Raw genomic sequence first — 14074 nt, 5'->3', positions numbered from 1 at the left:
ATACTGGAAGCTATTGTATAGGCCAAGACCCAGGGGTTCCCAGGAGCTGTAGTACACACATGTAGCACCTGGGGAATTAAGAGCGTCACTGAATTACTCTATCTGCTCTGGCTTAATTCCTTCTTACTCAGCTCCCACCCTGGCCCAAGTGGCAACGGGCAGAACCACAGCAGAGAGGGTTAACACCTCAGCACCACCAGGTTCTCAGATCACAGTCCCAGCATCTGATTGTCAGGCTATACTGGCCCACAGTTGTCACCGGTAATTTATACAAGATATTTATAAAATTTAGAGGCTATTACTCATACTGACTTCCAGAAGAGGGACTGAAGTGAAAGAAAAAAAAAAAAAGTAAAAATATATAGCTGTAACATGTTCTGTCCTGCAGTGTTTAAATTCCTTTGTGGTCATAGCAACATCCCTACTTTTCAGAGGAAGATTCTTCAGAACAATATTCACGCATGGTGGTCAGGGTTAGCAACCTCTTCCAGTTCTAGGAGCTGGCATTAATTCAGAATTAAAAAAATGTTTAAATTAGTTCACAAAATAATGACTATCACCTGTGCTTCTTTAAAAACTCAACTATACATCCTGCTAACTCAGCACCGAAGCCATTCCCGAAAGTCCACCTTTCAGCCACAGACAGACCTCTAAAACAAACAACTACACACATGAGGAACGTGCTTAGTTCAAATATATGAGAACAAATGGGCAACACCTGCTCAAAAGCAAAAACAGGCAGGAAGGGACAGGAAAACTGGATCAATGGACACAGGGAACCCAGGGCGGAACGGGAAGGGGGACAGTGCTGACACAAAATGCAGGGATCGCAACCAATGTCACAAAACAATTTGTGCATGAATTTTTGAATGAAGAAGTAATTTGGGCTGTAAACTTTCACCTAAAGCACAATTAAAAAAAAAAAAAAGCCAAACTGTTAACAATTACTCTAAAACAAAAGTGAGAGTGTAAGGGGTCAGGGAAACTAGATTAATGGAAATGGAACAACCAGAATGGAAATGATGAGAATGCTCACACATTGTAAAGAATGTAACCAATCGCACTGAAAACTCTGTACAGAAATTGTTGAATGGAAACTTAAACTGCTGTGTTAACCCTTCAGTGGAAATACATTATTTTCTTTTAAAGTTTAAATTATTTTCTTCCTTGCATCTCACTAGTTACACAAGCCAATAGATTTGTATGAAATAACTGCTATTATTTTGTTTCTAGTAGCATATAAAATATCTGTGAAGGGGGGAGATTACCAGAAAAGAAAAATGCAGATTTCTAGGCCTATGTCCAAAATTCTGATTCAGTTGGTTTGTCTGGGGCCCAAACCAAATCCAAAATTACTACCATTGAGTCAATTCCAACTCACAGCGACCCTACAGGACAGAGCAGAACTACTGCGTAGGGTTTCCAAGGCTTTAAATCTTCATGGAAGTGAACCGCCACACCTTTCACCTGCAGAGCGGCTGGTGGGTTCAAACTACTGACCTTCTGGTTAGCAGCCAAGAGTTTAACCACTGTGCCACCAGGGCTCATTTTGTGGCCCAGGAATATGCAAATACCCAGGAGATCTAGATGCGTGTATTTTGCTAGGGAAAACATCCTTTTCCTGAACGTTTCTGGCTGAATTGATAGCCTGGCTGAGATTTACTCAAATCAGCGGGGGACACGGCAGTGGTAGGGTACAGATAAAAATTGTGGCTGCTGGGTGTTGGGTATACAAGGGCTGTTAAACTTAATCAAAACTCAAAGAAATTGAATCATAAGGTTTATTCTGAGGAATCATTCTATATGCACAGAGGGAGGCCATTCTGATTCCCAAAAAAAGCAAATGGCCTGAAGCGGTCTGGTTACAAGGAACTCTGGAGGTGCAGAGGTTAGATTGGCAGGTAGAACCCACCAGCTTGCTCCTCTCTCGGGAGAAAGATGTAGCACCTGGTTTCCGTAAAGATTACAGCTTTGGAAACTCTATAGGGCAGTTTTACCCTGTCCTAGAGAGTCGCAATGGAAGCAGGTTTGGTTTTTGTTGTTTATAGGTTGTTTACAAAGAAGCTTATAAGGAGCAGAGAAGATCAACCATTGGTTAATCTTAACATAACTGATTGAAACCTGCTCTTCCCCTTTTACTGAGATCAGGTCACAATGTCATCTCTGGCTCTTCACTCACCTGCAGCCATACCTATTTGAGATTTAAATGAGAGCTAGTCTTTTTCATTAAATTGAGAGGTAATGGTTTTGTTGTGACTGTCCTTTTCTAGCAGAAAAAGACCAATTTACACTGCTGTAGAACAGCTTCAAAAACCCTGGTGGCATGCTGGTTAAGTGCAAGGGCTGCTAACCAAAAGGTCAGAAGGTCGAATCCACCAGGTGCTCCTTGGAAACTCCATGGGGCAGCTCTATTCTGTTCTATAGGGTCACTATGAGTCGGAATCCACTCGACAACAGCAATGGGTTGGGTTTTTTTTGGAGAGCAACTTCTGGGAGAAACCAAATCAATCAATACCTTTGCAGTTTGGGTTAGGCTTTGTGGCATAGCGGTTAAGTGCTACAGCTACTAACCAAAAGGTTAGTAGTTCAAATCCACCAGGTGCTCCTTGGAAACCGTGTAGGACAATTCTACTCTGACCTATAGGGTCCCTATGAGTCAGAATTGATTCGACGGCAACAGGTTTGGTTTTTTTGGTTTTATCGTACATACGGAAATCCTGGTAGCGTAGGGGTTAAGAGTTCGGATAATTAACAAAAGGGCAGCAGTTCAAATCACCAGGCACTCCTTGGAAACCCTATGGGGCAGTTCTACTCTGTCCTATAGGGTCGTTTTGAGTCAGAATTCACTCGATGGCAATGGGTTAACGGGTTCCCGTACATACAGAGCACTGGTGGCACAGTGGTTTAAGAGCCACGGCTGCTAACCAAAAGGTCAGCAGTTCAAATCCACCAGCTGTTCCTTGGAAACCCTATGGGCAGAAGGGACTCGACAGCAACAGGTTTGGTTTTTTTTATCATACATATGTCTTGCTCTAAAAATAAAATTAAGGCTCTGTCCATATTATTATATTGTAGGGTAAAAACATCACAAAGTTTAGTAAAGGAAAAAGAAAAGTTTCATTCAGTATAGATTCAGAGGCAAAAGTGGGAAATGGATAAGCACGCTGCCAGAGCCATGTCTGCCCAAATCCAAGGAATACTACAGAATAGGCAAAAGTGGGAAAACAGATGTCATACATTGAATTATGTCCCCCCAGAATGTGTGTATCAACTCCATTAGGCCATGATTCCCAGTATTCTGTGGTTGTCCTCCATTTTGTGATTGTAATTTTATGTTAAAGAGGATCAGGGTGGGATTGTAACACCCTTACCAGGTCCCTGATCCAATGTAAGGGGAGTTTCCTGGGATGTGGCCTGCACCACCTATTATCTCTCAAGGGATAAAGGGAAAGGGAACCTGGCAGAGAGTTTGGGACCTCATACCAAGAAAGGAGCACCAGGCACAGAGTGCGTCCTTTGGGCCTGTGGTTCCTATGCTGAGATGCTCTCAGACCAGGGGAAGACTGATGACAAGGACCTTCCTCCAGAGCCAAGAGAGAGAGAAAGACTTTCCCCAAAGCTGGCACCCTGAATTCGAACTTCTAGCCTACTGGACTGTGAGAGAATAAACTTCTCTTTGTTAAAGCCATACACTTGTGGTATTTCTGTTATAGCAACCCTAGGTGACTAAGACAATGGACAAGCACACTGCCAAAGCCATGTCTGTCCGAGTCCAGGGGATACTACAGATCAAAGTGGGAAAACGGACAAGCATGCAGCCAGAGTCTGAGGAATGTTACAGAATGATCGGTATTTAATTAATGTTACAAATGGGCAAAACCACCGCAAGCTTCACCTTTTCACGGATTGGTCAGAAACTGTGATCTTACATTTTGAATTGTCTTTCTTAACAATCACTGGTACAGGTTTCAGTGATGACAGTCAGGAGGGTCTTCACTGGCCCAACAGGTTTCTATTCACTAAATGCCAATAGAAAAAGTTAAGAGTGGAAAGTATGTGGGTCTTTTGTGCTAGGTTTTAGGATCTGTTTATGTGAAAGGTTCCCTAAAAGATGTTTTCCAAGATTGTCCTAGCTATTGTCTTCATACCTCAGGGCCCACTTGGTGTGTCCTTGTGAGTCCTTGTGGGTCCTTGTGAGTCCAACTCCAGGACAGGAAATAATGGCTCCAATATTATCTCCTATGTGACTTATAATGCAGTGGGTATCACAAACATGAGATTTAGAATATGAACAGTGGTGTGTGGGGTCAGTAACACTTAAGTGACAAGTCATCTGTCTCTAAGAGCTCCTTTGTTCCTCCAAAATGGCTCTTACTCTCTTTTTTGCACTAGAATTACATACCGAGGTTGAGATCGAAATTCTATGGTAATGTTGCAGTAGCAATGGGTAAATCCACTATCCAGATCATGGAGCTTCTTGTGTGCCAGAAAGTAAAGAATTGCTCAAAGAGGAAAGAAGATGGGATATGTAAAAGGGACACAGAAGCCAAGTGAAACAGCTCCCAACGTACAAACGAGGTATGATTTGAACAACAAAATAAATAACAGCACTGGACTATATCCTGAAAATATAACTCAAACCCACTGCCATCAAGCCGATTCCGACTCACAGCGACCCTATAGGACTGAGCAGAACTGCCCCGTAGGGTTTCCAAGGCTGTAATCTTCATGAAGCAGACTGCCACGTCTCTCCCCTTGGAGTGGCTGGTGGGTTTCAGTCAGCAGCTGAACCACTCTTAACCACTGTACCACCAGGGCTCCTTTAGACCTTAAAGAAAGGTTTTAACTCTCCTTGTTGAAAATAGGGAAGACGCTCCCCTCTTCCCGATGTTTCAGAATTCACTTTAGACAACTTGTCGCTGTTAATTCTTTCTCTGTCTCTTACGGAAGTATAGAAATCTAAGAGGTCCCCTCAAGGCAGCCACCTCTCCAAAATGTAACTTCAGGTGATCCTTCCTGTTTCTAGGAAGGAGATAAGCATTACCTCAGGAGGCCCAGCCCCAAATTGCAAATCTACCTCCTGCCATAAAGATACTAGAAAATTAACAATATTATCTTGAAAACATGAATGTAATGGGTTGTATCCCCTTAGCTATAGGACGGTTAAGATTCCTTTGGTCTTTGCAATCTCTCTAGCTGACTGTCTGTGATGCAGCATAGTCTGGCTCAATGCTTATGCAATGATAAGACTTTCTCTTCTATTTTTATGGAGAGGTTTTCTGGGTTGGGAGTAGATTTTGTTTTCAGTAACTTTTCCCCAACAAACTCAAAGTATAAAATAAATATCCGTGAGTCTATATATAAAGGACTGAATAAATAACTAAATGAGGGAGACCAGGCAAATATCCCCTATAGAAGAATTCCAATAATTTACGGAGGTACTTTCCCCCTCGAATGGAACATAACTCCCCATCCCTAAGTGTGGGCTGTACACAGTGACTTCCTTCCAAAAGAAGACAGTATGGAAGCGGGGGCGGGGGGGGCTTTACAGTGAAGAAATCTGACAAACACCACCTCAGCCAGGTGACCAAGTGACAAGTCATGCTGAAAGCATGTACCCGTATATGACGAGAATGGCATGTTATCTTTGTGTACTTTCTCTCAAAAACACATAACCCCAGTCTGGTCACGAGTAAAACATCAGACAAGATCCAGAGGGGGAACATTTTACAGAAATACCCAACCAGTACTCGTCCAAACTGACAAGGTCATTCAAAACAAAGAACAGATTGGAGAAGCTTAAGGTGATAGATAACTAACTGTAACAGAACAGAAAAAGGACATTAGGGGAAACTATAGAAATCTGAATAAAGTATGGTCTTAGTTAACTGGAAACGCATCAGCTTTGGTCCCTTAGTTGTGACAAACGTACCACACTAACGTACAATGTTAACAACAGGGGAAAATGTGTGAGGGAAATACAAGAACTCTCTGTACTATCTTTGTAACTTTTCTGTAAATCTAAAATTATTCTAAAACAAAAAGTTTATTACAAAAAATTATAAATGGCCTCATTCCAGATGGGATGAAAAGGTCACAGGAGAAAGACAGGCTGTACCCTCCCCCTGTAACATACACACTGGAACACCGGTTTGGAGGAACTTAGTTTCCTGGTATCATCTTCATCTTCCCCACTCAGAAATTCTGACTGAATATCTACAAGCTATGAGACACCATACAAAAACTAAAAATACCAGCAATGTAAGATACAATCTTTGCAAACTAGGTGAAGATATAGGCCTTCGAGAAACAATACAAAGTGGTATTTGCTAAGTGCAAAAGGTTGGAGGGTACAATGAATCCCAACTTTTTTTGATCCCACAGCTTGTGTTCCTTCTGTTTCATGTAAATTTGTTCACGTATAAATCACAAAAATGTCTCGGGGTACCAATATAGCCCATATCTTAAAAAGTCACACAAGCAGAAACTTAAAATGATGAAATTAAAATAAATAAAAACCCAAGTTCCAATATTTTCATCCTGCACCCTGGACATCTTGCTCCACAAGTGCAGACTCTAGGGGTCAGCAGGGGTAGGGATCTCTAAGGGCTGGGTCAGCAGGGGTAGGGATCTCTAAGGGCTGGGTCAGCAGAAAGGTCTTTTAAGGGAAGTTGGGCCTACAAGGGGCTTTTTTTAAAAAAAGCACTTGGAGAAGCAAGGAAAAGAAAGAGGCAATTCCAAACAGAAGGAATATATGGAGACCAGGGAAGATGGGAATTTGTACAGAATATTTTACAAACTATTAACACTTAAAAGTGCCATGCAAGGGTGGAAAGGGTGGAGGCAAGGACAGCAGAGAGCCAGCCTCCCTTGAAGGAGCCCTGGTGGCAGAACAGTTAAGCACGCAGCAGCTAAGGGCAAGAGTGGCAGTTGGAACACACCCAACAGCTCCACGGAAGACAGTCCTGGCAATCTGCCTCCATAAAGATTACCGCTAAGAAAACCCAATGAGGCAGCTCTACTCTGTCACATGGGGTCACTGTGAGTCAAAATCGGCACGATGGCCCCTAACAACTGCAACAGCCTCCCTTGACCAATACTTCCCACACTGGGGGGTCAGATGTAGGGAACCAGGGGTTAACCTAGCCACTGCATATGGTATTGGCACATCTTTCTGACTTGAAGGTAATTTAAATCTTTTAAAACATATTACATAGAACGGTAGAGTACAAAATCTGCCAAATTGTCAAAAATAAAATGCAGGGGTTACCCTGCCTTCAAAGCCCCGGGAAGGCAGAGCGGTACAGAGCCCCTCTTGCGCAGTTAAAAATCAACCAGTTTATGTTAGGTGGACTCCACCTCACAGCAGCCACGGGTGTGTCAGAGCAGACCTGTGCTCCCTAGGGTCTCCGACGGCTGGTTTTTCTAAAGTAGGTCGCCGGGTCCTTCTTCTGAGATGCCTCTGAGTGGATCCGAACCACCGACCTTCTGGTTAGTAGCTGAGCACTAGCGGTACTCAGGACAACTTCTGTAAGTAGGAGAGGAGAAACTGGGAAACAATGGCCTAGACTGAGACGGGCAGGGAGAACAAGGGACGCTCACCAGTGTGTGGTTTCAGGCACCCGAGACAAATGGCATTGACGGTTCTACTCTGTCACATGGGGTCGCTGTGAGTCGGAACAGACTTGACGGCACCCAACAAAATCAGATGGATCATAGTTCCTTTGAGTAAATTAAAACCAGCAACTGTTCACACGCAAGTGCTTTAGTCATGTTGAAGTTTAAAAAAAGGCTTATTATGTAAAAGCAGGCTAATTCACATAATCTGAGGACCGTCTAGCATAAAACATCAACGTTATGAATTTCAAGGGGTAACAAGACCAGCTTACATAAGCCAGGTTTCTCTCTAAAGGATCTCTTCTTCATCCATCCTATAAGGAGTTATTTTAAGTGACAAAGATCTTTTTTAATTGAGTAAGTTCTAGGTATTCCATGATAAACAGCTACCATTAGGAGTTCCTCCTTTGAAGTCCTACCTCCCACCATTAGTCAATGAAGAAATCACTGTTGCCAAATGCCTAATACATACAGACATGGCAGCAGACCAGAAGTGACACTACTCCACCGTCCCAACATCCAGACATGGCAGCAGACCAGATGTGACACCACTCCACCGTCCCAACATCCCTTTGGTAGATATTATCCACACCCTTTTTTAACAGTTGAGTTCTAAGAAGCTCAGAGAGGTTAAGTAACTGGCCCAAGGTTGTAAAGCTACTTAAGTGGCAAAGGAAGGCTTTACACTCAGGCCTCATTCCAAAGCCCAAGCTCCTATAACTGGTTCATGAATTTTACTCTCAACTAGACTCTATGTCCATCTAGGAGGGCTTTTATTTCTTAACGGCTCATTTGTTTAACTGTTTCAGAACCCTGGGCATCCCTTATTCACATTATTGTTGTTGCTGGGCGCCACCGAGTTGGTTCCAACTCATAGCAACCCTGTGTGACAGACTAAAACCTCCCCACAGGGTTTTCTGGCTGTAATCTTCAGAGAAGCAGGTCACCAGGTCTTTCTTCTGCAGAATGAAAAGTGACTGGGTGGGTTTGAACCACCAATCTTTCGGTTAGCCGTTGAGTGTTTAACCATTGTAGCAACAGGGTTTCTTTTGCTTACACTACAATGTCTTTTTATCATATGGGAAGCTGTTACCTAAGTGACACAGCCCACAGGGGATATAGAGGGCTGAGGACTCTCAATTTCAAGAGAATTGCTTGAGCAGTCAGCACCCTGTTATCAGCAAAATTGTGGGGATATGGGAAATTCAATGCTGATCAACTTCGTTGGACAAATCTCCGACTGCCATTGAAAGGAAGTAACTTAGTTAACAACAACAAAAAAAAAATCATCAACTAAAAACAATTACAGCAGTCACAACCTCAATCAAACCTCAAGCCTGGTAGCCATAAATCCTGAAATAATTGGTCTGGAAAGCCTGTAGAAAGTAATTTTTACTTCTCAGAAGCTGTTGAAATAAACACAACAATTCACACTTTAGAAAGTGCTTCCTTCACTTTAGGAATATTCTGCAAGATACAAGCCTGTCTGTTTAATCTAAAACGAGAGCCCCAGTTTCACAAGTTGGTGTTTAATCAGTAGCTGAGTCCCACTGGCTTCACACAGACTTCCGTGAGGTCCTTTATCTGAAACTGCTAAAAGCTTCCTCTGTACTCTGTGACCTAATATGCTGCCAAACAACAAAAGTGGGTTTCCTTGTCTGACCACTATCCTAACATTAATGAGAAACCGTGGACTTAGAAAGATGCCTCCACATACAGAAGATCCTCCTTCATTTCGAACCCCAATTTATGCTGTGAACCCTGACAATCTTACAAAAGGCACAAAAATGTTTCCTCAGAGAACTATGACCTGGAGAAAAGAATTTCTTCACTGTAATCTTAGTCTGATCATTTAAATGTGTGTGAAAACAGTGGACCTTCTCACTTTATGTAAGCTTCCCGGTGAAGACCAACAAGGCCTCAGTCTCATAAAAATACAGTCCTTGCAGAAATAACAGATTCTCAGGAAAAAGAGGCTCCCAGACAGGGCATCCCAGAGCCTGCATGCCTGATGGGCAAACACAATCCACATATTTACATAACTTTATTATGACTGAATGAATTCTTTACCTAGAAAGGATTCTTGATAACGAAGACACCTTAGATAAATGAACTTCAAATTAAAAGCTGAATGTTAGTTGACTGCTTCATTTCTTTCCCCCAAGCAAAGGGTAGAAGCATTCTTCCCAACTTATTTTTGATAAGCCAGACTTTGTCCAGGGAACTGTTAACCAGTTTGAACTTTAAGTAGAAAGAATAAGATGAAGGAGGTAAAACGACTCTAAGCAATGGGTCTACCCTTGTCTGAAAATGGCTAGCCTTATATGGAGTACAGGCCTCTACATAATCAGAAGTCAGCTCACTTATCAAGATTAGCAGAAGTTTAGCAGAAGCTTTTTACTCTTCTTGATCTAGTATGTCTTCATCAAGAATCCATCTCAGTTACCAGGATCAATAATCACTTTTGGATAAAAAGACAAACCCCTAAATCTATGTGGACTGTGTACCTTCTCCACAGAATGTAACCTTAGGTGCCTGTTATTCCAGGGTCCCTGGGTGATACAAACTGCGAACGCACTCAGCTGCTAACTGAAAGGCTGGAGGTTCGTGTCCACCCAGAGGTGCCTTGGAAGAATGGCCTGGTGATCTACTTCTGAAAAATCAGCCATTGGAAACCCTACAGAGCGCAGTTCTACTCTCAACACCCATGGGGCCACGATAAGTCAGAACTGACTGGACAGCAACTGGTACTAGTACCTGTCATTCACGTGCCTCATGTCTAACCACATACCCTCCAAGCATCAGAATGGATGCAAAAGCTGCTATAGAGTACCAAATGTTTCTTTGTGCTTTATCTATGCCAAGATTCGGTATTTCTATCCGTGGATTAATTTTTCTGATTGCTTTATTCTACGGCACTCCAACAAAACTTGTTTTTTTTTTTACAATTCATGCCTCTGCAAAATAGCGAAAGAGAACAAATGTCATGTAAGAGGTTTGTAGGCAGCTACATTTCCATAGGTTCCCACAAAAAATCTGTTTTCCAGAATATATAAAAATTCAATTACATGCAAAATCATACAACACCCACTTGAATCGTCTTCACATAAATACTCTTTATGCACTATTCTATTCTAGCACTTATTTTCAATTCCATTATCTTTCCATGTAGCCTTTCATAACTTCCCAGGTACTTTCTGCGACCCTGGGCTGCCTATACACTTCTAACAACATTCACTCCTCTTACCTACCAGATCAAAACACAGAACTCACCTTACAAATATTTGATCTAAGGCAGTGGCAGAAATTTAGAGCTACGTTACATGGTTACATGGTACGGTGATAACATTTAATACTCAACCAGAGGCGCTCAATGACGTATCTAGAGTGGCTTTGGGCAACAGCAATTATTCTGTGTTTCCTGTATCACTGTAATTCGTTTGATAAATGTCTTTACTGATAACAACACTTCCACATTTTGTATCCAATTAACATCATTCTAAAATAACTCTTGACCTCAGGAGTACTCCTAAGCAGTTACAAGATTTGATGTGGTAAGCAGAAAAACCACACAACTAGGGGAATTTAAAGCTCTAAGTTTTAGTCGTGGCTCTACCCACAATGTAGCTGTCACCTTGGGTAGGGCATCTGGCTGCTGGGGCCTAAGTATCTTCGACTGCAAAACAAAGAAATTTGGACTAATTATTCTTCCATGTCTCTTTCCCCTCAAAAATTCTACGAACCTACGAAGCTTCTGTGCATTCCCATTTCAAAGATAAGCAGCAGATGACAGAGGCAAATTAGCCTAGTTTTTGCCACACCAACCGGAGATGCTTTCTTAGGTTAGCATTTTACTTAAGAAAATAAACCCCACATGAAATCGAGGCTGAGAAAATGGCAAGGGGAAAAAAAAAAAGAAATCACACGCTGACGTAGTAAAAATAGAAACTTAAATCACCCTTATGCCAGTTTGTCAATAGTCAAAGGCTGCCAGTGGCTTTTTAAAATAGAAATATTTGTAGCCGAATTGCTTCCTTCTCATCTTCAGAAATTCATTTGAAATAAAAAGCAAAGCGTCTAAAATCAATTTACAACTTCAGAACAAGTTGCGGGGAGAGAGAGAAGCTCCGCACGGCTCTCCGAGTCACTTGTACGTAAGTATGACTACGGCTAAGAAACGGTTCTTATTATAAAATGTGAGAAACGCACAGGAGGCAGGTGACATCTGGGAAGGGAGGCAGAGCTGCCAAGAAGGGAGATGGAGGCTGAGGACCTCCGGGCAACAGGTCCAGGGCCGGCACCGCAGCCTCCTCCAGGAGGGGTCGGTCGTGCCACGCCGCTGGCCGTCCTCCCCGGCCCGCTGTCATTGCCCCGCCCCGCCGCGGCCCTCAGGAGGCAGCCCGCCCCCCATCCCACGCCCCTGCGGGAGAAACCGTCCTCATCGCTCGCTTCCCCGGCCGCCCGCGCCCACCAGGCCCTCCGATCCTCGGCGCCCAGGCCGGCCCGGGCCTGCCGCCCCGCTCCCCGCCACCCCCGCCGCAGCGGCCCGCAGCCCCGGCCCTGCTCACCTGCACCTGTTTGCGGAAGTGGCGCGGCCCCGGCGCTGCCGGCGGCCAGGAGCATTAGCAGCAGCGGCGGCAACGCCGGCAGCCCCGGCATCTCGCCCGCGGGGCGGCCCCAGGGCCGGCTCTCGCGTCGTCCGTCCGTCCGTCCGTCCGTCCGTCCGTCAGTCGGTCGGTCCTGTCTCCCTCAGCCGCCTCAGCGGCACCCGCGCCGGCGGCTCTTGAGCACACGCCGCTTCGGCTCAATCTCAGCCCGGCTCCTCGTCCGCACACGCCGCTCCGGCCGCAGAAACACCATCCTTTCCGCCCGCCCTCCCGCCCGCCTGCGCCGCCGCCACCGCCTCAACAGCAGCAACGGCAGCAGCCCTGCGGAGCCGCGGGCCGGGGCAGCAGCACTCCCGCCGCCATGATGGGCTACGTCATGTGACGTAGGACGGGGGCGGGACTTCGTGAGAAACGGCACCGCCAGCCAATCGTCAGTTCCACAGCGGCGCGGGAAACCCCACCCATCGCCCTGGCGGAGGGCGGGATGGCCGCCGGGGCGCCCCCTGCAGACGGAGCGGTGCGTGGGCAGCAGGTAATACCGACAATTATTTTAAATTTAAAAAAGCAGAAAAGTACAAAGAAGACAATAGGAATCACTCGTCATCCATAGCTGAGTTTTTTTCTAAGTATTTCATAACGTGCAAAAATGAGACTGTTTTGTCTTCCGCCTTTTTTACTTCTCAGAGCCGTCTAAGGTTCTCCTGCTTATACACATCCTCTCCGCGTTGGGCTTATTATTTCAGTTCCATAAGAACAGAATGCGTTTCCCCTAGGCACCCACTGAGTCAAGTCCTTGGTTCCGTCAAGAGTGCCCTTCCTGTCCTCTCTTGTACACCTGGCAGACACCCTTTTCTTTCATTTCCAGGACTCACCTGAGCTCATGACTTCATCAAAGATGGCCCCTCCCCAGTCCCCAGGAGCAATGACTGGCGTCTCCTTTGTGTCCCTCCCCGGCCCTGTAGAGACCACAGTCCCAGCTGTCATATTTTCTTGTTCCTGTAACTGTAAGCTCCCCAGAGGGCAGGAATTGTATCCGATTCAGCTGGGGGACAGTGAGGATTGGCATAAGGCCTGGCACAGAGTTGCTGTTGTGTGCCGTCAAGTGGATTAAGATTAATAAGGACAGAGTGGAACTGCCCCATAGGGTTTTCTGGACTATAATCTTTACGGGAGCAGATCACTAGGTCTTTCTCTGGCGGAGCTGCCAGGTGGGTTCCAACCACTAACCTTTCAGTTAGAAGCCAGGCACATAAACGTTGCTCTGTTCTAAAGGAAGGGAGTCTGGGCCTAGGCCTGGGCCTGGACGCCAGGGGGGTGCAGCTCCCAGGTGCACTTCTCCCCACCAAGAGGCAGAGCCCCACGAAGAGGTGGGGAGGGGCTGCTGTCCTGCAGTGTGAGCAAGATGAAAATTTGGGAAACCTTTTTTTTCTTTCGCTTCACAGAACAGGGATTAAGGTTCTCATTTATCAGAGGCATCTAGTGGAAACCTTTATACCACCACCCCGCCTCACTGCTCACACTGTTTCCCAGTGCTTCTCTTCGAGAGTTCCAGGAGGAAGTAATCCAGTGGTCAAAGTCCTGAGGGTTGGGATAGTGCCAGGTTTTTCTAGAGAAGCGCTTGTGGTCCAGTTTGTGGTGTATAAGAGGAACTGGTTTGAATGTTACAGACAGGGCTTATCCACCTGGTAACAGGGGGATTTTCCCCAATCCTCCAAATGCCCATCCTAAATGCCAGCTGTCCGTGGTGCTAACCAAGTGCTGGACCCACAGATAATGCCCAGGGAACATGTGAATGATTAGGGCAAGCCGGAAAACACCTAAGTGGACAAATAGCTGGAACATGAAATGCT

General features: G+C 45.0%; 1 protein-coding gene across 2 annotated transcripts in view; it reads right to left on the bottom strand.

Moving 5' to 3' along the window:
* LMTK2 (lemur tyrosine kinase 2) overlaps positions 1-12567 on the bottom strand; it is a 118588-nt gene extending 106021 nt beyond the window's left edge. Inside the window, exon 1 of one of the 2 annotated variants that reach the window (XM_049904401.1) lies at positions 12186-12567. In XM_049904401.1, coding sequence (XP_049760358.1) covers positions 12186-12276 — 91 coding nt within the window. In that variant the 5' untranslated portion in view covers positions 12277-12567. Of the gene's footprint in view, positions 1-7391; positions 11981-12185 lie in introns of those variants that run through there. The other variant, XM_049904402.1, reaches the window with a different exon arrangement.
* Between the last annotated feature and the right edge of the window lie 1507 nt (positions 12568-14074).

The sequence above is a fragment of the Elephas maximus genome, chromosome 12 (assembly GCF_024166365.1).
Source record: "Elephas maximus indicus isolate mEleMax1 chromosome 12, mEleMax1 primary haplotype, whole genome shotgun sequence".
NCBI classification, from domain to species: Eukaryota; Metazoa; Chordata; class Mammalia; order Proboscidea; family Elephantidae; genus Elephas; species Elephas maximus.
The sequence above is the reverse complement of the archived record's forward strand: the minus strand, read 5'-3'. Positions and strand labels throughout refer to the sequence as shown.